At 34.1% G+C, this 23186-nt stretch overlaps 3 protein-coding genes and 1 pseudogene across 4 annotated transcripts; 3 read left to right on the top strand and 1 right to left on the bottom strand.

Moving 5' to 3' along the window:
* Positions 1-1747: 1747 nt before the first annotated feature.
* On the top strand, positions 1748-2489 carry LOC143624165 (pyruvate decarboxylase 1 pseudogene; annotated as a pseudogene).
* Positions 2490-2909: 420 nt separating this feature from the next.
* Positions 2910-3469, top strand: LOC143624166 (pyruvate decarboxylase 2-like). Its single transcript, XM_077094892.1, has 2 exons — positions 2910-3126; positions 3203-3469. The coding sequence occupies exons 1-2, from the start codon at positions 2962-2964 to the stop codon at positions 3371-3373; spliced, it is 336 nt and encodes a 111-aa protein (XP_076951007.1). The 5' UTR covers positions 2910-2961; the 3' UTR covers positions 3374-3469.
* Positions 3470-11684: 8215 nt separating this feature from the next.
* On the top strand, positions 11685-14305 carry LOC143624164 (uncharacterized). 2 transcript variants are annotated; one of them, XM_077094891.1, is made up of 9 exons: positions 11685-11791; positions 12455-12587; positions 12675-12761; positions 12987-13114; positions 13191-13287; positions 13372-13449; positions 13541-13766; positions 13841-14064; positions 14140-14305. In XM_077094891.1, the coding sequence occupies exons 2-9, from the start codon at positions 12468-12470 to the stop codon at positions 14164-14166; spliced, it is 987 nt and encodes a 328-aa protein (XP_076951006.1). In that variant the 5' UTR covers positions 11685-11791; positions 12455-12467; the 3' UTR covers positions 14167-14305. The 2 variants fall into 2 exon arrangements, with proteins under 2 accessions (XP_076951006.1, XP_076951005.1); XM_077094890.1 differs by lacking the exon at positions 11685-11791 and adding an exon at positions 12020-12203.
* Positions 14306-19676: 5371 nt separating this feature from the next.
* LOC143624227 (putative alpha,alpha-trehalose-phosphate synthase [UDP-forming] 11) lies at positions 19677-22969 on the bottom strand. Its single transcript, XM_077094945.1, has 2 exons — positions 20591-22969; positions 19677-20079 (listed from the first exon to the last, which is right to left on the bottom strand). The coding sequence occupies exons 1-2, from the start codon at positions 22844-22846 to the stop codon at positions 19768-19770; spliced, it is 2568 nt and encodes an 855-aa protein (XP_076951060.1). The 5' UTR covers positions 22847-22969; the 3' UTR covers positions 19677-19767.
* Positions 22970-23186: the final 217 nt, after the last annotated feature.

Genomic DNA, 23186 nt, shown 5'->3' with positions numbered 1-23186 from the left:
CCGAGGAATTTTTCTTTCAAAGCTTATGTGTTTGTAAAAGTAAATTCTGGGTTCATTATATTTTGAGATTAACTTGTGATTGAAGACACTTGAGATTATAAGTTCGGTGGTTAGGTCCTAGGACACAGGATTCTCAAGTACGTTGTCAAATGTAAAACCAACAAATGAAATGGAGCCTAAACCGGAGGAAAAGTTTGGGGCCTTTACCGAGAGTTAAAAAGATAAAATTATAGAACTTATAACTTCTATTAAAAGAGCATATCCAACTAATTACAAATATACATAGGAAAAACATTACGTAATAATGATTTGGATTTGTAAAGAACGTGAACAACAAGAGGGAGAACTTAGGGCTAGAAAGGCCGCCACAGTTAGATTGAAATTTTTCATCCAAAAACACACATTTTTATTTAGTTCTAAAATGTTCAGAAATTAAGCAGACTCTGACTTGTAACATCAATTCCTACAAGTCTACAACTCAATTGCTACCTCACCAAAAGTTGGCTGATTTCGGTCGAAGCTGCACAAAAGAGTTCCCTAGAAGCTAGAAACACTCTAACTTTTCCTAACCCGGTTACTTCTTTTTTAAGGGCCAAAATTTCTTTTAACAAAAGTGAGTAGCAAGTAGCTATCCTCCGGGATTATACGCACCAAAAAACAAGATCACAAACCAACTTACACACACACCCAGTTACATAAAACTTAAAACGAGAACACACATTGATCAAGTCTCGCAATCCAAACCATCCATTTTACCTCTATTCTTGACCCAAAGGTAGAAAGATGTTTAATGTCTTCTTTTACTCTATTCGCGCCGATGTTTTCATCTTATTGAAAAAAGATTTGTTTCTTACTTTTGCACAAACACCAACGTTGTAAGTATAATTGCTTATAGTGTCTTCTTTTCTCTTGTCATCTCTTGTGTGTTCTTTTCCCCGATAGTCTCCTAACCCACTGACTTCTACAAAAGAAAATCACTGACTCATAAAACAAATATATCGATTAACCTAAATAATTAGCATAATTAATTTTATTTAAACTTCAACTTTATCTACCTTCTTTCTTACAACTAAACGGCTGCATTGGCTAAGAACAGCTATGAAGCGCCAACAAGGCTAAAAACGCCCTTTTAAAACCCGGAGTTGGACATGTGTATGCTCTAAACAAGAAAAACATCTTGTTATAAAATTCCAACTCGGTTGTAAAACAGGAAAATATATCCGTTCGGACCATTTGCAACTATGGAAACTGATTTTCTTTTCCCTTGTTGATCGTCTTTAATGACCACCAACAAATTAAAATGAATATTTAATTTCTTATTTTGAAATTGTTGATAATGAGATATTTCGAGTTGTACCTATTTAGTGAACGTCCAGTGCCAGAGTCACTGAATGAGTAGGTCGCCAAGGAGGGATCCTCGAATTCTATCTGTTTTCTAGGTTTGGAAAATGTGTGTTATAAAAAACATTGGTTTTAAGAAAAAAAATATATAAATGAAGGAATAAAAGTTTAAATCATGGACCAATTTGGCTAACTTATTACTATTTAAATGTAGGCTGTGATAAATCACTTGGAAGATGCACAGGAATTGATTGACACTGCAATATCAACTGCTTTGAAAGAAAGCAAGCCTGTATATATCAGCATATGTTGTAACTTACCTGCAATCCCTCATCATACTTTCTGTCGAGAGCCTGTTCAATATTATTTATCACCCAAGTATGATCAGCAAATATCCTACATGTTGCATAATTCTACACATAAATTTATACGTAATATTGTAGCATCCAATATATATGCTTTGACTTGTAGTGTTTATTGTTTGAATGTGTAGGTTGAGTAATAAGATGAGTTTGGAAGCAGCGGTTGAGGCAGCATCAGAATTCTTGAACAAGGCAACAAAGCCTGTAATGGTGGGTGGACCAAAACTACGTGTCGCACACGCATGCCAGGCTTTTGTTGAATTGGCAGACACTTGTGGCTACGCTCTTGCGGTAACATCAGGAGGAAAAGGTTTCGTCCCCGAGAACCATCCCCATTTCATTGGGACATATTGGGGTGCTATAAGCACAACATTTTGTGCAGAAATTATAGAATCAGCTGATGCGTACATCGTTGCTGGCCCTGTATTCAATGATGGCAGCACTGTAGGTTACTCTCTGCTTCTCAAGAAAGAGAGAGCACTAATGGTTCACCCGGGTCGCGTTGTAGTTGGAAATGGGCCAACTTTTGGTTGTATTGTAATGAAGGATTTCTTGCAAGCTCTAGGAAAAAGGCTTAAGAACACAACTGCATTTGAGAATTACCAGCGGATTTTTGTCCCCGAAGGGGGTCCTCTCAAGCGTGTCCCTAGGGAGCCATTAAGAGTTAATGTTCTCTTTGAACACATACAAAATATGTTGTCTGGTGACACAACTGTGATTGCAGAAACCGGTGATTCCTGGTTCAACTGCCAGAAACTAAAACTACCACAAGGGTGTGGGTAAGCATCACATAGGTCATAAACTATTAATTCGTCTTAATTGTACATGTTCTTTGTTTTCGTATTTTGATTATTGAAAATGTGTGTGATAGGTATGAAGTCCAGATGCAATACAGCTCGATTGGGTGGTCCGTTAGTGCTACACTTGGGTATGCACAAGCTGCAACTGATAAGAGAATGATTGCTTGCATTGGTGATGGTAGCTTCCAGGTAAATATATATATCGTGTGGTCACTTTCAATAAAAAAGTTTGATCTAAATAATTAATAACATTTGCGAAAAAGTAGAGATTACATCGAAACATAAGGCATTGCAAAACTCAATCTTTTAAAAACTGCATTTGAGTGATCTAAGAATAAACTTTAGTAACAAGGTATGAACATGTGACTTTAAATTTAGCAACCAGGTAGTCTAAATTGAGTTTTTTTTTTTCAAATGATTTGTTTTTATTACAGGTAACAGCCCAAGATGTATCCACAATGTTACGATGCGGACAGAAAAACATTATCTTCCTCATAAACAATGGTGGTTACACCATTGAAGTAGAGATCCATGATGGGCCATATAATGTGATTAAAAATTGGGACTACACTGGATTAGTTGATGCAATCAACAACAACCAAGACAAGTGTTGGACAACAAAAGTAAGTGATGAACTGGTCACATGTTTCAAATCGATTATTTTTTTATAACCTATCAATTTTGATCATAATACTATAGGTGTTTTGTGAAGAAGATGTAATAGACGCAATAGAGACGGCAACAGGAGCTAAAAAGGATTGTTTGTGCTTCATTGAAGTGATGGCTCACAAGGACGACACCAGCAAAGAGTTACTCGAGTGGGGTTCAAGAGTCTCGATAACTAGCAACCGTCCACCAAACCCACAGTAAAATATTTTATGTAATTGTCATGTCTGTAGCCTGTTGTCATTGTTACAAGTATTTCTATCATTATTAATTATTAATAAAGCCACATGAACTAGTATGGGTGCATGAGTATAATGATTTAAAATGCTAATAATTTAAACAACTCTCCTAATAATAACTAATTTATATCACTTGCATACGCCATGAATGTAATACATAAACATATATATGTTATATAAAATTTAGTATCTTGAATCTTTTATGAAATTTGGTGTGATATGGTTTGGGTATGCTTAATACTTGAAAGTAGATTTATATCAAATCAAGTTTAACTCTGAAAAGTCCAAACAGGTAAAATTAGGATAAAATAAGAAAAATCTTTTATATATATAGAAAGAACTGATTTACTATGCAAAACATCTTTATATAGGACGGGTACGTACATCAAACATAAAAAAAACACTTAGGATAAATTTATCACATGCCAGGGTGTCAAATAAAGATAACTAGTTAATATATGTAATACATCTTGCTATATTTCTATACTAGCTTTAGAGCCCGTGTAATACACGAGATAATCAAAATAATAAAAATGTAAATTTTTTTTATCATACTTATGAAACATTGACAAATTATCTTTAAAGTATAAACAAAATCAAACATGGTGTCAAATGTCTATTTAAGTAGTAATTAAACTTGTTTGACCCTTTTCACCACCTCTAAATGACAACTATATATGACTAATGAGTGTAATATATAAAATCTACAGTCCAAATCTGCAAAATGTTTCAAATATGTCACATAATAATACTATTAAGTAAAACACTTCCCCCCTATACCTCTTGCCATTTACAGAAATAGTAGGTCTCTAAATAAGATGTAACAATATAGTTGTAAAATTTATACTATTTTTAAGAAGAAATGGAGAAGCGAGAATGCTGCTGTTATGTAGAGTAGCATGAACTTAATAACCTTCTATCAACTGATCTGTCAAAACTTGCAAACATCCATTATAGATCAACACCCACAGTCAACCTTTTCAATTCCTGCATGAAAGAATGCATTTTTGACTTGATTTAAATCATGTTGATTCAGGTCACAACAAACATTGACCAAGATTTCTCATATTATTCACCTTTTACTATCTAAAACTATAAAAAAATTAATGTTACGCAAACGCGCCAGTGGTCAGAGAACCGTGACCCCCAACGCGTATTCCAGAAATATGAAGCTCTCAGTTTGTTGCACATGAAAGTATATACTCTTAACTATTTGGACTAATTTGACCCAATCAGCAATCAACAAACAAACAATAATATGATTAAACTAATTCAATCTAATATAACTATTAACAACTGATCTAGCCGAGTCATTTGTATATTAATAGTTTCAAATGGTTGTTGGCTTACTGTACATTATCAACAATAAATTGTAGGTCAAACCCAAAATAACACACCTTGAAATACCATTAATTAAAAAGTCAAAGAGATTTTACGAAATAAGAGCATTAATTCAAGATTGCTAAGAAACACTTGTGGTATAGAATAAATGTGATTTAAAGATTTTCTTACCTCAAGAGTCAAGACTTTATCACTTCCCTGTTGGCCCTCATGTAAAGATATGAGCTATCATGCAAATTCTTGATCAAAATAAATATACAGATATTTTAGAATAATCACAACGATGAATCAAAAAGTGCAGAAGAACAAAAAGAAGAGATGGGGGTAAAATTGTGAAAATACAAAAAAGCCCATAAGCTGACCAAACCCCCATATGAACTTAAACATTTCTTGATTTATGATAAAAAAAAAAAAAAAAAAAAATCCACACACCTCATAGTCTCTTTTGTATCGGTTTCATAGAGAAAATGTATCTTGCCAATTATATAATTCCTTTATGGAAAAGGGTTAATAAATCAACCACAGGAGAAATGATCAAACTCATTAAACATTATTAACTGAAGTAAATATATGGATATAATAGCATATTTTTTTTAAATATGCTTACGCCAAATAAATATTAATTCCTATGGACCCGCTTCTTGCTAACCCGAGCCATTCTTCATATATTTACCTATGGATAGAACCAGTGTCTAGCCAACTATAACTAAAACGTATTCTTGTCCTCTGCTGATGTTGCCATAGGCCGCTAATTCAAGAAGATACATCTAAAGCCATGCATTGTTTTTTGTCCTAAAATCATACAAGTGTGAGGTGCTACAGTAATCTATACAAATTGCAAATTAAAAAGCTATTAATAAAATGGTGGATGTTAAAATTGTGCATGAAACCCTGCAGTTAAAGCTTTTCTGAATAAGATTAGCCCTAGGCATCTTAGTACGATTCTCATTGTATCGATTAACTGTCACATTAAAAAAAAAGAATCATGGCCTTTCTTTATACGAATTATAAGATGTTTAATGTGTAACTACTTTATTATGGTCTTGCTGTAAGCCGATGCCAAAATTCTAATTAACATGCTTAAAGCAACACCAAAATCAATCCAATATAAGGACTCTGCAAGACTACATCCATAAGAAGGATTAAAAAACTTTATGTATTAATATTTTAATGTCAAGCTATTTTATAAAGAGCAAAAATGAGAAGGATTTGTAGTCACACAAAAAATCCTCAAAAAATAATAAAATATTAATTAAAAAATCATAACTCAAAATTTAATAAAAAAACAAAAAATAAAATAAAGACACTAAAATGTTTTCAACGTCTTCCTCATTCTAAAAAAACATAATGTTAAGGCTAAAAGATTATTGTGTCTTTTTTATTTATCATTATGTCTTGTGTTTAGTTTCGTCATTAATTATGTCTTTTTTCTTTAACATTGTGTCTTTTTTCCTTGGTATTGTGTTTATATTACTCAACACTGTGTGATATTTTGTCCGACCTCATGTTATATTTTGCGATCTATTGTGTATTTTTTTTATTTATTATTATGTTTTTTGTTTATTTTCGCCATTGTGTTTTTTTTATCGGCATCGTGTCTTTTCGTCGTTTTTTCAGCGAGAATGACGGGGGAAACATTTGAGTTTTTATTTTTTTTTTTGTTTTTTATTTATATTTTGAGTTATGATTTTTTTATTACTTTTTTATGGGTTTTTTTGTTATAAATCCTTATCATGCTTCTCATTTTTGTCTCTCTTTGTATTTTAACTTTTACCTAATATTTATACCCTGTGTAGTACACGGATTCTAAGTTAGTTATCATGTGTGTGTGTTGGGGGTGGGAGGGATAGGTATATAGTGGTGGTTGAAGCTCCATTCTCGGTGTTAAAAGTCAAAATTATGGTAAGTTAAACTAGTAAATAGAAGTTTAGGGGGTTAAGTTGTCAATTCTTAATGTTGATAAAGTTGTTGTAGAAGTTTGAACAATATGTGGTGAAGATGATAAAGTTGTGGGAGCAGTTTTGACAAAATGAAAAATAAGTTCGTAAATAACCGTTAACATGCCAAATATGGGGATTAGGTCATATAAGACGCAATCATTTTCAATTTCTATAATTGAGTTTTTAATTTCGTTTCATTTTCATCTATAACTGTTTTCAATCTTGATTCAATAATAATCATTTGGTTTTTGCTATTCGATTGGTGATTGCATTGGTGTTCATCGTAACAATCGATACTAGAGCCAAGTTGTGATTAGATTCAGTGAAATTATAAGTTCATTTCGTAATGGATGATCAAGTGTCCACAAAGTTTGAATTGGAGAAATGTGATTGGGGGACATTTAAACCTATGGCAAGTTAAGATGAGGGCGTTATTGGTTCATCGAGACATATCTGATGCCTTGTTGGGTGAATCTAATTTGTTGGTTGGCCTGACGGATAAAGAGAAGAAAGATATACTCACAAAGGCTCATAACACGAACATATATTAAGCCTTGGTGATCGAGTTCATCATGAAGTCTCAAACAAAGCAAGTGTTGCACGGGTTTTGCCAAAGCTTGAACCATGTATAATTGTATATGACCAAATCATTGGTGATCCATTTCTACTTGAAGAAACAGTTGTATACCTTTCATATGAGTTATGGAAAGACCTTAAAGATCATGCTAACAAATTCAGTAATTTTGTATTAGATGTTGAAAATATTGAAGTGGAAATAGATGATGAGGATTAGGCAATCATTTTTCTAACACCCCTACCATTCTTATATGAACATTTTGCTAATACTCTGATGTATGGGTGAGAAACCTTGTCAATAGAAAAAGTGGTTGTGTGTTTTAACTCTAAGGAGTTAAGGAAGAGGTCTGATCCAAAATGGGAAGGTGGAGAAGGGTTGTTTGTTAAAGGTAGACCAGATCAAGGGTTGCATGAATCCAAAGAACCGGTCTGTATCAAAATCCAAGTTCAACAGGAAATACTACTTGTGAAATTTTATGAAACGTCTCAAGAAGGATTGACCCAAATTTAAAAGAAAGAAGTGTGAAGCTAGTGAGTCTATGGGGCAAAGCAATCAACATTATAACCATATATCCCAAGATAATCAATATGATGGATATGATAGTGCTAATGTTTATTGTATGAATATCTATGAAGGAGAAGAACAATGGGTGTTGGATTCTGGATGTTTATTCTGTATGCCACCAATATAAGGAATTCTATAAAGATATGAGGTACGAAGATCTTGGGTCTGTTAAGTTGGAGGATGATAAACTGTGTCAGACATTCTTGGAGTTGGTACACTTACTCTGAATATGAAAAGTGGTATGGAAGTTGATCTCAACGAGGTTAGGTATATTATTATAGGGTAAAGCTAAAATACAAATGACAACAAAAATGAGAAGTGTGAGAAGGAATCTAATCCATTGATCTTAGATTTGGATGGTGGCGATTAATTTGAAAATAAAAATTGATGAAAAGGGCATGAAAGTAATAACCCACTTATGATGACTCTCTCTCTTCACATGCAAGGCACATGTCAATTTCTCTGTCATTTTAAAATGTCTATAACTTTTTCATACGACGTTTTTTTTTTTGAATTTTTTTTACCATAATAACGAGCATTTTTTATCTTTAATATGAATATCATATTGTTAAATAAAAATAAAAAAAAAAGTTGGTGGGTTTTTTTGTATTGTGTTATTTGGTTGTTCATTGTGTTTTTTAATTGGGTTTTTCTATGCATTGTGTTATATATTTTGGTCACTGTGTTTTTCAATTGATACTCATATTAAAGATAAAAATTAAAACAAAGATTACGTCATTGTGTCTTTCGTTTATTACCGTGTCTTTGTGCTCAACATTTGCTTTATGTTGATTGTGTATTACATTCAAACCATTGTGTAATATGTAGATTCCATTGTGTTTTATGTTTAAGGTCATTGTGTTATATTTATTTACCATTGTGTCTTAGTTTAAGGTCATTCTGTTATATGTATTTACCATTGTGTCTTACGTTTAAGGTCATTGTGTTATATGTATTTACCATTGTGTCTTACGTTTAAAGTCATTGTGTTATATGTATTTACCATTGTGTCTTACGTTTAAGGTCATTGTGTTATATGTATTTACCATTGTGTCTTACGTTTAAGGTCATTGTCTTATATGTATATACCATTGTGTCTTACGTTTAAGGTCATTGTGTTATATGTTTTTACCATTGTGTCTTACGTTTAAGGTCATTGTGCAATATGTATTTACCATTGTGTCTTACGTTTCAGGCCATTATGTTGTTATATTATATGTATTCATTATTGTGTTTTACGTTTCATGCTACTGTGGAATATGCATTTATCATTGTGTTTTATGTATTAGATAATTTGTTGGTATTTTTCATTATATATATATTATTACACAACAGTGTTATTAGTATTTAAAAAAAAGCAATGATCAGTTGAAAGACACAATGACGAAAAAACACAATAATAAACAGAAAGACACAATGAAGAAAAAATACACAATGGTAAGTAAAAAGACACAATGACGTAAATTATTTTTTTATTCTTATATAACAAAATTATACTCATATTAAAGGTAAAAACCCGCTTGTTATTATAGTGAATTTTATTTACAAAAAATATCATATGAAAAAGTTATAGACGTTTAAAAATGATGGAGAATTAACATGTGACTTGCATGTGGAGAGAGAAAATGTGTAATATTACTTTTATATCATTTTTTCCTTTGGTCCATACTTGACACATGTCAATTAATTATGGCTTCTCATCCTTCTCATTTTTATTCCCCTTTGTAAATAACTTGACCCTATTATTATATATATTAAATAGGAGACTTGGTTCTCCTCACAAAGCCAGTATTCAATTTTCTGTAGCTTATTAGTACATGTCTTTTATTGTTTTATACTTTTATTATACAGGACTATAACAATTAAAGCAAAGACTAATACCTTTTGTTGTTATATTACTTAAACCTTTATTTTATTATATGTTAATACATATATGAATTTCCCCACACCATCAAATGGTTTTTACTTCATTATTTCACTTTTCTTTTCAACTGTTATAATATTTAGAGAAAAATATGTTGAACCTTTAATTTGGGAGAGTGTCGGTGTTATATGTTTTAATTTAGGTTAAATTATTTTTTTTAATGTTTGCTTTGGTATATTTTATAGTTCATCTGACTGTTACTTTTTTCATGATTTACAAATATCCCGTCGTCACATGTGTGTTTTATCTGTGTTTTGATGTTTGATATCGCACATTTAAAATATGTTTTTTGGCCTACTAATTTATGTTTATGAGTTAATGTCGCTACCGCCGCTGCCAATTGAATTCGCATCGATTTGTAGTTGTAACGTGCCATTTTTTTGTGATTTTGGTCTGACTTCGTAAGCCAATACAGACTGAATTCACATCGACCTACGACACGTTTGTGGTTTAATGTTTTTTTACATATTTTTTATTATTCGGTTAAACAATCCCGTTGCGAAGCACGGGGCCTAAATACTAGTTTAACCTAAAAAGAAGTTTAATATATCTTGGTACTTTTAAAAAGGGAGGGTGCCATGTAAATTAAAGAGAGGAAAAAGTTAGAGTAATAAAGGGTTCGATCGTCATTTTTATCCAAAGAGTTCGAGAAAAGATGGTCGATGTAAGTGTCTGAAATTTGGGTTTATGATTAAAACAATAAAGTTTTCGATCAAGCGTGAGACGGTTTTTTTATTAAAGTGAAAATGTGGGCTTATGTTACAGAAAGAAAGGAAAAGTTAAACTACAAAAAGATACAAAAATAAGAAGTGTGAAAAGTATTTGTGACCTCAAAAAAATGCCCTAAAGAGAGGAAAAAGTTAGAGTAATAAAGGGTTCGATCGTCATTTTTATCCAAAGAGTTTGAGAAAAAATGGTCGATGTAAGTGTCTGAAACTTGGGTTTATGATTAAAACAATAAAGTTTTTGATCAAGCGTGAGACGGTTTTTTATTAAAGTGAAATTGTGGGCTTATGTTACGGAAAGAAGGGAAAATTAAACTATAAAGAGAGACAAAAATGTGAAGTGTGAGAAATATTTGTGACCTCAAAAAAAATACCCTAAAAAAATTCAACAAAAGTAACAGAAAAGTCATAACTCAAAATAAAAAGTTAAAATAGTAAACAAGAACTAAAATATTTATCTCGTCATTCTCGCTAAAAAAAGACACAATAACGAAAATAAACAAAATACACAATGATAAATACAAAAGGGCAAAACATATCATTAGATCGCAAATTATAACATAACATTGAGTAATATAACACAATATCAAGAAAAAAATACACGGTGTCAATGAAATAAGACACATTCAATGACGAAAATAATCAACAAAACATAATAATCTTTTTTCTCAACATTGTGTCTTTTTCTTAACGGTGATCATTTCAGATCTAGAATGGAAAAAAAAGAAAAGAATAGAGAAGAGAAAGTTGGGGCGATAGGTGCTGCATGGTATAGTATAAAGATTAATATTAGGGGATTTTATTTTATTTTTTCTTTTTTTTTTTGTTAAAACGCCAAATTCATTCGGTGGTTAACATAATAATTTATTAGGAGATTAATATTAAGTTGTTAATATATTAATTAGATATATAATAAAAGTACTTTTACTTGTGATTAAATATAAAATAGTATGTGATGATATGTTGGCTTGTGAAATTTTGCTCTTATAAAAAAATGGAGTTTTTTAGAAAAAATTGAAAACTGATGTAATGATAATAGGTTAGGTTTGTAAAAGTAAACTCTAAAAATATAATTTGACTGTGTAAATTGCTGAGGCCTTATCGGGAGAAGGGGACAAAAGAAGACATGTTGCAAATGTGATGTTTTATTGAAGTAAAAACGGTAATGTTTTAATCCTTAATTATCTTTTTAACTTAAAGCAGATGTGTATGAACAAATCGATATACAGCTTCCAGACTGTCTTTATTATATGTAAAAGGCGAAGAACATTAAAGACCCACAACATTTTTCGTTTCCTTTTTAACCGATCAGGTATTCTTTTCCCCCTGTTTTGTTCTTTAATGCCATTTTCTATAATATAGTTGCTAGTCAAAACAGCTTTAAATGTGTTTGATTATGACTAATAAATTAATAAATGTTCCTTTAATCTTCATTGATTCAACCAAAATCAAGAAAAGATTTAAACTTTTGTGCAAAGTCACTTCTGGAACAAGGATTTGTTTATCTTCTTGAAGTCAACCCCTTACAGAAGTATACAGTTAGGAATGTCAAAATTAGGGTTTATGATCTTATCAATCTTGTTCTTGTCTTTGGCATTGCATTGTTTGCTGTCAAATTTCAATATTTATAGAAAAGGATCTACATTTTCTCATAAATTGGTCAAACCTGGTGTCATACTGCATTCCCAGTTATGGTTTCATAGAATCCGTGTGCTTTCCGAAAGGTAACATAACAAGATTCTTGAATGTGATTCTGTATTTCTGTCCAAAGATTGATTTTCAATCCAAATTTGGTCAAAGTCAACATACCCATCTGCAAAAACTTTGAGTTTGATTAAAGTTTGTATCTTTTACATGTATAACTTGATAATTGTATTTGATAGTCAATGTATCGGTTTTTAGTCGAACGTTGACCAAGTCAACATACCCGATATACATTGGTTTTACTTCTATTTCTGGTTTATCATGAATGCAGGGATTCAGTTAAAATGGAAGGTGGTTCGGATGTAAACAAGGACCAATCTCCATGGAAGCCGTTGCTAGAAGAGTTTACATATAGAGAAAATACAGCTCCTTTTAATAGTTGTCATGCTTCTACAATAGTTGAGGTATAAGGCTTTTTAGTTAAATCACTTTTTGCATACAGGGAAAAATGGTCAGTTTCGGTCATTCAGAACGTTTATCGGTCGTTTCAGGTTGATAAAGACTCCTTTTTGGTAGCATACTTTGGTGGTTCATACGAGGGGGCTCCCGATGTCAAAATTTGGTTACAGTTCCACAAGGTATTGCCAAAACATAAAGAACAAATTTAAATCGTAAATTTTTTATCATTGGTCATAGTTCTTCAAATTTGTATTTCTTAAATACAAATTTGTATGTTATGTACATAAAAAACCTTCAAACTAATTTGTTCATTTGTTTCTTTTAACTCTATATAAATGATTTTTTTATTGATATATATTCTTTTGATAAATAGACATTGTATTTGAAGTATTTTCTTTGTGCAGAATGGTTACTGGCATGCGCCGGTTATTGCTGATGAGCAAGAAGGCGTGCCAATGTGGAATCCTGTACTATTTAAGCTTCCATCCAACGAGTTGCTTCTCTTCTATAAGATCGGACAAGAAGTTCAAAAGTACATTTTCACTTCTATTGTTTTTTTAGTGTTATTTTGAATAAATAAGATTTTATTGATGGAATTGTTGTTTTAGATGGAGTGGCAGTATGAAGAGGTCGCACGATGGTGGTTTAACTTGGGGCAAGAGAGAACAACATCCTCCCGGCATCCTAGGACCAATAAAGAACAAGGTTGAACATTCGGTTTATGTTCTTTAAGGATACCAAATTATGATGTTAAATCATTAATCTTGTTTTTTTATTTTATTTGTGCAGCCTATCTTACTTGAAAATGGGAAATTACTATGCGGTTCATCTGTCGAGAGTTGGAACTCGTGGGGTGCATGGGTCGAGGTTATAAATCTATAAGTTATAATATAGATAGACCCTTAAAAGTTGAATCAGTGCGAGTCAACTCACTTTGACTTTATGACTTGATGGACAGATGACTGCAGATTCAGGCAGATCATGGAAGAAATACGGGCCGATTTATATGCAAAACAAGTCACTCAGTGTGATCCAACCGGTTCCTTACAAGACCGCAAACGGAAATCTACGGGTTCTGTTAAGATCGTTTGAGGGAATTGGTCGAGTTTGCATGTCGGAGTCCGTTGATGGCGGTGAAACATGGAGTTTTGTGGTCCCCACTGACCTGCCCAACCCAAATTCAGGTTTGAACATAAAAACCTTATTTTCTCCAAAATCACTCGTTCTTGACCGGTTCTTGTTCATTGCGAGTTGATAGGGATTGATGGTGTAAAGTTAAAAGATGGACGGGTGTTGCTTGTGTACAACACAGTCTCGAGGGCCGTGCTGAAAGTTGCCACATCAGCAGACGATGGAGATTCGTGGCAAGATGTTGTGACATTGGAGGATACTGAAGGAATGGAGTTTTCATATCCAGCTGTTATTCAATCAAGTGATGGATGTATTCATATCACATATACATATAACCGGACACAAATTAAGGTATGATGTTTTTGTTTGAATGCTTTTTTTATTACAAGTTTGGAATGTTGCTGATTGTTTTATTGTTGTTTCCAGCATGTTGTTCTTCAACCAAATCTGTAGATATAAGATTCAACCCTACAAGATCTCAAAGGGTTGTATGACGAGTAAGAATCCTTGACGTGAAACTGCGATGCGGCCACCTGACCTGGCCTTTAGCTAAATCAATAATTTGTGTTTCATGCAATGTCAGATTGTTTGAGCATGATTATTGCTCTCAGCATAGGATTGTTTGATGTGGATATGTGTGAAAAATAAGGGTGTATGTCTATCATGTATATACACAACCAGCAAAATGGATCCATAACCGGTTACCAACATTTGTTAATGGGAAAAGTCGAAAACCTTCTAGGGGTGGCGCAATGGTAAGTGCGAAACTATAAATTTGAGGGTTGGGTTTATGTTTCTTGAAAACCGAAACCAAAAAACCGACAAATCCGAATTGAATTAACCAACCCAAACTAATGACGGATGGTTCGGTCGGTGCATGTGCTATAGCAAACAAAAAAACCCCAAAAAATATAATCGAAATATGAAAGGACATCAATATGTGTTGTCATACACCATCTCTAAAAACTCATGCACCCTAAATACGATCGTATAGGAGTTATACGATCGTATGGAACCCCACGTGATAAAAGTACAACAGAAGTACACTGAGCGTTCAAGTGTACGGAGTTTGACATACGATAGTATGACTCCCATATGATCGTATAGAAACAAAAAACAAAATCCAGAATTGATTGAGTTGAACCGTGTGTGTTAAAAAAATGTGATGATATATGGATATGGTTGCTACATGAAATATGATATAATATTCGTGCATAGTTACCCTCGTTTTATGCAAGGACACGATACAATATTCCGACGTGATATAATATTCAGTTTATTATTTGACAAGACCCAATATTCCGGACGCGGTATAATATTCTACCGGTTTTAATATATAAACACGAACGAGACTTGTTTTTTTCTCATTCATTCACTACCAAACTAACGTGAGTGATGTCGATTTCTAGCGATGACGATAAAGATAACGATAACAAATTGTATAACATCTCAGTGTTTACAACTGATGAGATCTAATTTTTTTTAAATTATGTTTGTATTATTTAAGCACGAGCATCACTAAATATTTATTTTGTTTCAGTTGTTTGGGTTTGTTGATGAACTAAAGACATGGGCGCAAACTACTGGTCGTGAGAATTTGTCGTCATAGTCACAGAACGATCAAAGAGTAACGTTGTTGTCGAGGTGGTCAAAATATACCTAAGGTGTGATCACGGTGGGGAGTACAGGTTAGAGATGTTCAACGAAACCGGTTCCTGGAACCAAACCGGTGGACCCGAACCGGACCCGAACCGGTTCCTACCCGTTTTTTGTAGGAACCGGACCCTATCTGATTCAACCCGATGATCCGTGACCGGTTCTTGCATTTCTGAGTGGGGGCGGGTAGGAACCGGAACCGGTTCTGGAACCGAACCATCCGGAACCGGTTCCTAACCGTTTTTTGGCCGTTTTTTGACCGTTGGGGTCAAAAATAGTCGTTTTTTGGCCCTTTTTTTGACCGGTTACGGTACAGAAACCGGGTTAAGAACCGGTAAGAACCGGTTAGATAGGTTAGGGGTCCGAGGGTGGGAGAACCGGTTCGGTTCCCTAACCGGTTCGAGCCTGGAACCGGTTTAAAAGGGGGTTTTGAATATAGGAACCGGTTCCGGTTCCTAGTCCCAAACCGTTTTGAACATGCCTAGTACAGGTGCATGGCAAAAACCCGACGTACTGTTATGAATAAATCGGTTGTCGTTTTCAATTAACAGGCAAGTATCTCAAAAATTATAATCAACCCCAACCGCCTCCACAGGGCTAGGGGTTTTGACGTTTTTACTGGTTGGTCATATTTAGGTACTTTTATTTTAGACGTATGTTTTTAATGTTATGGTGCTAAGACTTGTATTATCTTTTGGGATATTTATAATATATTACGGATGTTTGTTTGAAGTTTAATTATGATGTTATTTGGTACTTTCTTTTGTTTCTTTGTATCTTATTCTTGTTCTATTTATTTATCATATCAAGAAAGCTACACCAAGAATGTTGTGTATGTACTTCTTGAAAATTCACGTGTTTCTAAATTTATTTATTATTAATTGGTATAGTATTAATCTAGCAAATTGGGTTTATGCTACATGGTTTTCCCTCTACATATACAGGTCTCGCGCCGAATGAACAGGGCAAGTAACTAGTTATACATTATAAACTAGTTTGAGGCCCGTGTATTACACGGGTAATTGTTAAGAATTTTAAACTTTGGCCATTAAGTGAAATATCGTCAACAAATTGATCATATATTATTAATACAATTACAATTAAATTAAAATTACAGGAATTACATAACTAAGATTACACAAATATATTACAAATAGGTAAAAACTTCCCTTTACACTACATTTGTGATTGTATAAGCAGGTATACATAGTTTATCAAAAATCAAATTTTTTAGTTTATGTCTGATTGTAACTCTTAATAAAATAACATATAGGTCTGCTTATAACTCTTGATATAGCCATATATAATTGTCCGTGTGACAAAAAAAGGTTCTCCAAATACATACCAACTCTAGATAAATGATAATATATATCCATGATACTAATAAAAAAATATTCATACACATAAAATATCATATCTTTTAATCAATTAATATGATGTCATTTAAGAATATTTGCTCATGTTTATCCAAAGAAAAACATGATTATGCCAAAAATCATATACCTGAACTTTGATGATATAATCATCATTAGAATTTTTACAATTTAAAATAGATAGATCATGATAAATTTGTTGTCATTAATATTCCGTGTATGACAAATTTTTAATTGAATTTATATTTTATAATTAAAAATTGTATAATCAAGCAACATAAAAACCAAAAATTTAAATATAACAAAATGATTTGTTTATTTCATAAGTATGTAATTGACAGGAAAATTAAAAATACATACTAACATTAAAATCATGTTCAAATAATAGTGATTATTCTGAGTTAGAAGAATATTAGAAGATTTAAATTTGCATAAAGTGAAGGTAGTGATTATTATTTATAATCGTTGAAAGTATGGTTGCCACTTTACCCGTAACATAAAACTCAACCCAAGAAAACCCGTAACCTGAACCCAACTAACCCGACCCGAGAAACTCGAACCTAAGAAAATACTAACCCGAACCTGAAGCGAAGTAATTTGGGTTGGTTCTTGGGTCCGAATTCTAAGTTTCGGGTCAACCCGAAAACTTTCAGTTTTAAAATCATATGTATTTTTAGGTATTAAAGGCTAAATCTGATGTTATCAAGATTTAGTCCGAGTTGATTGATTACATTCCACATATTATGAATCGAATGTTCATTGTTTATTATTTTGAATATAAACCATAATAAACACTTTAATTAACACTTCAAAATTCACTAATCGTCTTTTGTCAATTCATATGGAGAATACTTATTATATGTAGTAACGGATTTAGTTGGAATAAACCTATAATTTTAATGTCATATATTGAAATGACTTAAAAGATAAGGACCATATATGAAAATTGGTTAAAAAGGTGAGGGAGGCTATGGTATTGACAAGTGGCAAAAATGGTAGGCTTTTATTAGAATAGATAGAAGTTTAAGCCTTTAAAAGTTATAACTTCTTAAAAAAGTTATACCCAAAGTTTTGAATAGTAAACAGGTAGTTAACAAATGCATTTTCAAAGTAATACCTAGGGGTGTTCAAGAAATCCGTAATTCGAAAAAACCAAAATCGGAACCAAAACCGAAACCCTAATAAACCGATCTGAATTCATATTCGGATCGGTTCAATCCGAATAACTAATTTGGATATGGAATTTTAAAAAATTCGGATTGTTTGGATTATTCGGATATCTGTTAATCCGAATAAAAAACATGTTTTTAGTGGTATTTTCCGGTTTGGTATATTTATTAGACTATTATTTGAAGTTTGAACTTTAAATTTGTGTTAAGAGTAATTCGTATTTTCCGGTTTGTATGTTTATTGTGATTCAGAACTACTAGATGTTAGGAAAAATAAATTAGGAAATTCTTTTAGGTTTATTTCGGATTATTCGGATAATTTCGGATTATTCGAATATTACCTGAATTTGATCCGAAATGAATACGGATAGATTCGGATCGAATAGGAATATTCCTAATTCGGATCGGATCAGATTTCGGATAGGATCAAGAAATTTTCAAATCCGAATAACCCGAACCGAATAATCCATTATCCGATCCGATGAACACCCTCAATTATACCCTTTCTCAAAACTCACATGTCCTAAAAAAGATCGTATAGTTGTTGGTTGTTTAAAAAACTCACAAACCCAAAGTTCATATGGTCTTCAAAGTTGTTGGTTGTTAAAAAAAACTCATGTGATCGTATAGTTGTCATACTATCGTATGGAATGTTCCTGGACATCAGACAAAGGCTGTGAAAAGCTGACAAATTCTGCATTCTTATATACGATCGTATGGAGTTCTAAAATATGTGGATAACCGGAGCCTTGGAAAATAAAAGGGAATAGACCATTAGCTAGATAAAAAAGCGAAAAAACATTTAAAAATTATAAAAAGTTATTCAGTTAAACTAAGTTAGAAAATAAAGGGGAAAAATCCAAAATAACAAACGAATCATCTAAAAGTTTGGAACTTTCCTGTTTCCATACATATACTATGTTTAGTGATGAAATTTACCCGATCTAAAGATAGAACCAACCGGATGATGTCACATGTACATAAAACTCAATTTTTATGACACTTGTGACGATGTTTCGGAACTTTCCGAAAACAAATTAAATTGTCAAAGACGGAACCAATCAAATGATGCCATGTATTATAAAGTTTAACGCTTTTTCGGACAACCCATGAATATTACGCGATTATCATGGTTTTGACCACCAAAACCCCGCAAACATTTCAACCTGACCATAATAGGCGGATCTAATATTATAATGAATACTACCTCATTTTTAATTGGTTCAAAATATTTTTAAAAGCTCTCTTTTAATATTGATAAATCTAGTACTACAACATTATTGTGACTAATATTGGAATTGATTTGCAAGATGAAAGTGTTATATAGGTGGAGTTGGTTGGGTTATTGATCATGGTGACATGGAAGCGATAAGGTTGCACCATCATAATGAAAATGAAGTAGATAGTGGAAACACTTCACACATAGTTTTGAATCATCTATGTCCAATATTTGGGGTTTATTGATTTCTGACCTAGATTTAGAATATTTGGTAAGATCCATGATTTATATATTTATGAACCTAACATATCACTATTATTTGCTTTGGTGTAAAACTTCTTAAAATACTCGTCCTATAACCTACCCCGAATAATTCGGGCTAATGCTGTGTCCTAGTCCTATTACCTGCCCCAAATAATCTGGGCTAATGCAGTGTCCTAGGACACTTGCAACCCGAATAATCCGGGCTAATGCGGTGTCCTAGGACACTTGCAACCCGGATTGTGGGAATGCCAAGTGTTAGAAAAACATTTCGACAAATATAAAATTCAAGAACAATATAACTGTATATGCTCTGTACAAGAGATTATGTGTCTACATCTGCATTTTTACCAACAAAAGAACCTAAAAAACACGTTTAAAAGCTTGTTTCAAACGACACTCCAGACCCGACGGTCTTTGGAACTTGAGTCGAAGCCGACTCAAGCCCATGAAGCATCTTGATCACATCTACAGTATCATCAAGATAGTATTTTGCCATACTCGGTTTCAGTCCAACCGTACACGCGAACACTTCGGCTATTCCACGGTTCACAACCGAACTAGAGATCTTCTCGAACATGTCCTCATCTGACCGATCATCTCCAATGCATAACACGAAATCCAAAGGCTTTCCCTTACTTTGCATGCTTGCAATTAGGCTTTCCACCACCACTCCTTTGCTCACACCCTTCAAATATCAACATTCAACAACATTAAGTAATTGAAGTTACATAAATGGGAACAGACATCAACATTCAACAACATTAAATGATGTTATTTAAGTATGGAAGACAGAGTGACAGATCCATAAACTTTTGGACGGGTGGCGAAAATCGATTGGGCTAAAACAGATCGGGTTTATGTTGAAACTTAATATTTGAACTAGAATTGGTATTCAATAAATGTTTTAGAATTAACAAATACTTTGGGGGTGTTTGGAATTTTCCTTATTTTGCCTACTTATAACTTTTTTCATAAGTTAATAAGTCAACTTTGTAACTTATTAACTTATCCCCTCACAATAACACAATATGACAATACCAAACACTTTTTTAACTTTTACAAAAATTAATAAGTCATAAGTTGCTTAAAATAAGCAAATCCCAAACACCCCCCTTGATTAAAAAGTTAAAATAAAGTCTTGTGTAGATAGGGGCTTATCAGTTAACACTAAACACTACCAATTGAACGAATGATACCTGCGGGTTCACTTCGACGATATGTTGTCCTCGTTTCACAACCACGGGCTCGTTGGCTAGCACGCTTTCGAGATGCTCAAGTAGCTCTTTAGCCTGCCACATCCCAAAATCCGGGTCAGCTTCTTGATGATGCCAAACTAAAGCACTCTCCTTTTGCTCTATGAACGAGCCATCAGTTGCTTCGGTATAATGCTCCATAACCGGTAGAGCCACCTTCTTCCACTCGGCATCCACTGCTAAGCCGCCACAACATTCCCAGTCCGAGTCACCACTCCATCGAGTCAACCACCCATGTTCAGCTGATAACCCAAGATTCTTACACGAGTCAAACCACTTGCTTAACGAATCCTTCCCTCGACCACTAACAATAAACACCACGTTCTTCGGGTCGTTAGATAGCACATTTAGTATGGAAATAACTTCTTTGCTCGGGGTTTTATCAACAGAAGCTTGTGGCATAACCGTACCGTCATAGTCAAGCAAAATCAACCGACTAGTCGTCTTATTATAAGACGAAACAATGTGTTCAACCGATAGTTTCCTAAAGTTCAACCCGAGTGCCACAACCCGAAAGCCCAAACCGAACCCAACCCCCCAACATCGTTTGTGAAAATGATCCTTACATGCCCTCTCGAGGTCTTGATCGAAGCTTTTAGCCCAATGACCAACATCATGAGAACTGATATACTTATAATGCTTCTCGTGTCGCAACCTCTTCTCGTTATCGGGCATCATGATGGCTAAACTCATCGCCTCGGTAACCGAGTCAATGTTCCACGGGTTGACCCGAATCGCTCCACTTAAAGACGGTGAACACCCGATAAACTCCGACACAATAATCACACTTTTTCTACCTTCCTGTTCACTAATCCCTAACGCGTTATCCAGCTCGGGACTACCTTGTCTCGAGACCGTGTACATGTAAGGCACCAAATTCATACCATCCCGAACAGCATTCACCACGACACATTCAGATATGGCATAGTATGCAATCTTCTCCTCTGTCGAGACTGGACCGTTCACAAACACAATCGGTTCATACCCATTTTTCCCAAACCGCTGGTTAACCTCACTAGCCACTTTACGCGTCTCGTCCTCAACTTCTTGAATATCATGACCTCGGCTTCGAGCCGGGTTCACAATCTGAACCAGTACCACCGAGCCACGTAGCCCGGGATAGTCCTCCAACAACTGACCCATGGCTAAAAACTTCAAACTAATCCCTTTAAACATATCCATATCATCAACACCCAAGATCACAACTTTCCCCCCATAAATTTCCTTCAATTCTACAACTTTTTTCGCAGTTCGGTCCGAAGATTTCACGGATTCAATCTGACCCATATGGATCCCAACCGGTAAGATCTTGATACTCACTGTCCTACCATAATACTCAAGCCCAATATACCCTCTCTTAGACTTATAATCAAGGCCCAGCATTCGACTACACGACGAAAGAAAATGCCTCGCGTTATCGAACGTATGAAACCCGATCAAATCACAATTCAACAAGGCCCGAAGAATCTCGTCTCGCACGGGTAAAGTTCGGTATATCTCGGACGACGGAAACGGGCTGTGCAAGAAAAACCCGACCCGAACCCGGTGAAATCTTTTTCTTAAAAAAGTAGGCATGACCATAAGATGATAATCATGTATCCAAACATAATCCTCATCCGGGTTAATAACCTCCATGACTTTATCAGCAAATATTTTATTAGCAGACACATAAGCCTGCCAGGCGACCCGATCGAACCGGACCCCATGGGTTCGGGTCACGGGTAACATGTAATGAAACAAAGGCCATAAATAATGCTTACAAAACCCATGATAAAATCTATTCTGAATCTCCGAGGATAAGAACGTGGGAACACACCGAAACTTATCCAACAACGTTTGACCCACTTCCTCCTGCTCCGACGGGTCCACGTCAACATGTAAAGATCCGACATACACGCACTCCACGTCGGATCCAAACCCGGATTTTAACTGGAGCACCAACGCATCCGGGTCGTATTCGAATACCCATTTATTCCTTTCCACGTCTCGGTAACCCTTCACCGGCAACTGATTCGCCACAATAATCCGACGCTCCGGCGCCGACGACACGACGTCGTTTTCCGATTTACCGGAAATGTTATCCTCTTCAAACTCCGATAATATTCCGGCCACCGTCATGACTCTGGGTATCCGAGGCCGATCAGTTACACACGAATAATCGTCCAGGTTAAGCAGATTAAACGAGGATCTTGACAACATTATTAGGTACGGATAATCAAACGGATTTGTTGTTGTTATTATTATTATTATTATAAGTGGGTGTTACAGAGATGGGAATAAATATTATTAGGACATGGGAGATACATGGGTGAATATGAATTTGAATAAAATGGTGGAGACAGAACAGAGAAGAAGAAGGTGGTGGTATGGTGAAGAGGATAAAGAACGAAGAAGTAGACACCGACTTTACTTGCTGAAATTAACAGCCTACAAATAATAAACAGTTATTACTAGAAACAAAATCTGGGTCGGGTTAAGATTTGATCTGACCCGGTTTTATCTATCATCAATTCGTTTCACTTTTCTAAGACCGGGTGTA

This window comes from Bidens hawaiensis, unplaced genomic scaffold (genome assembly GCF_021521415.1).
Source record: "Bidens hawaiensis isolate Kalapana, Puna unplaced genomic scaffold, B.hawaiensis_p1.1 tig00003698_1, whole genome shotgun sequence".
In the NCBI taxonomy this organism is placed as follows: Eukaryota; Viridiplantae; Streptophyta; class Magnoliopsida; order Asterales; family Asteraceae; genus Bidens; species Bidens hawaiensis.
Note: the sequence above shows the minus strand (reverse complement) of the source record. Positions and strands in the feature narration are given on the sequence as shown.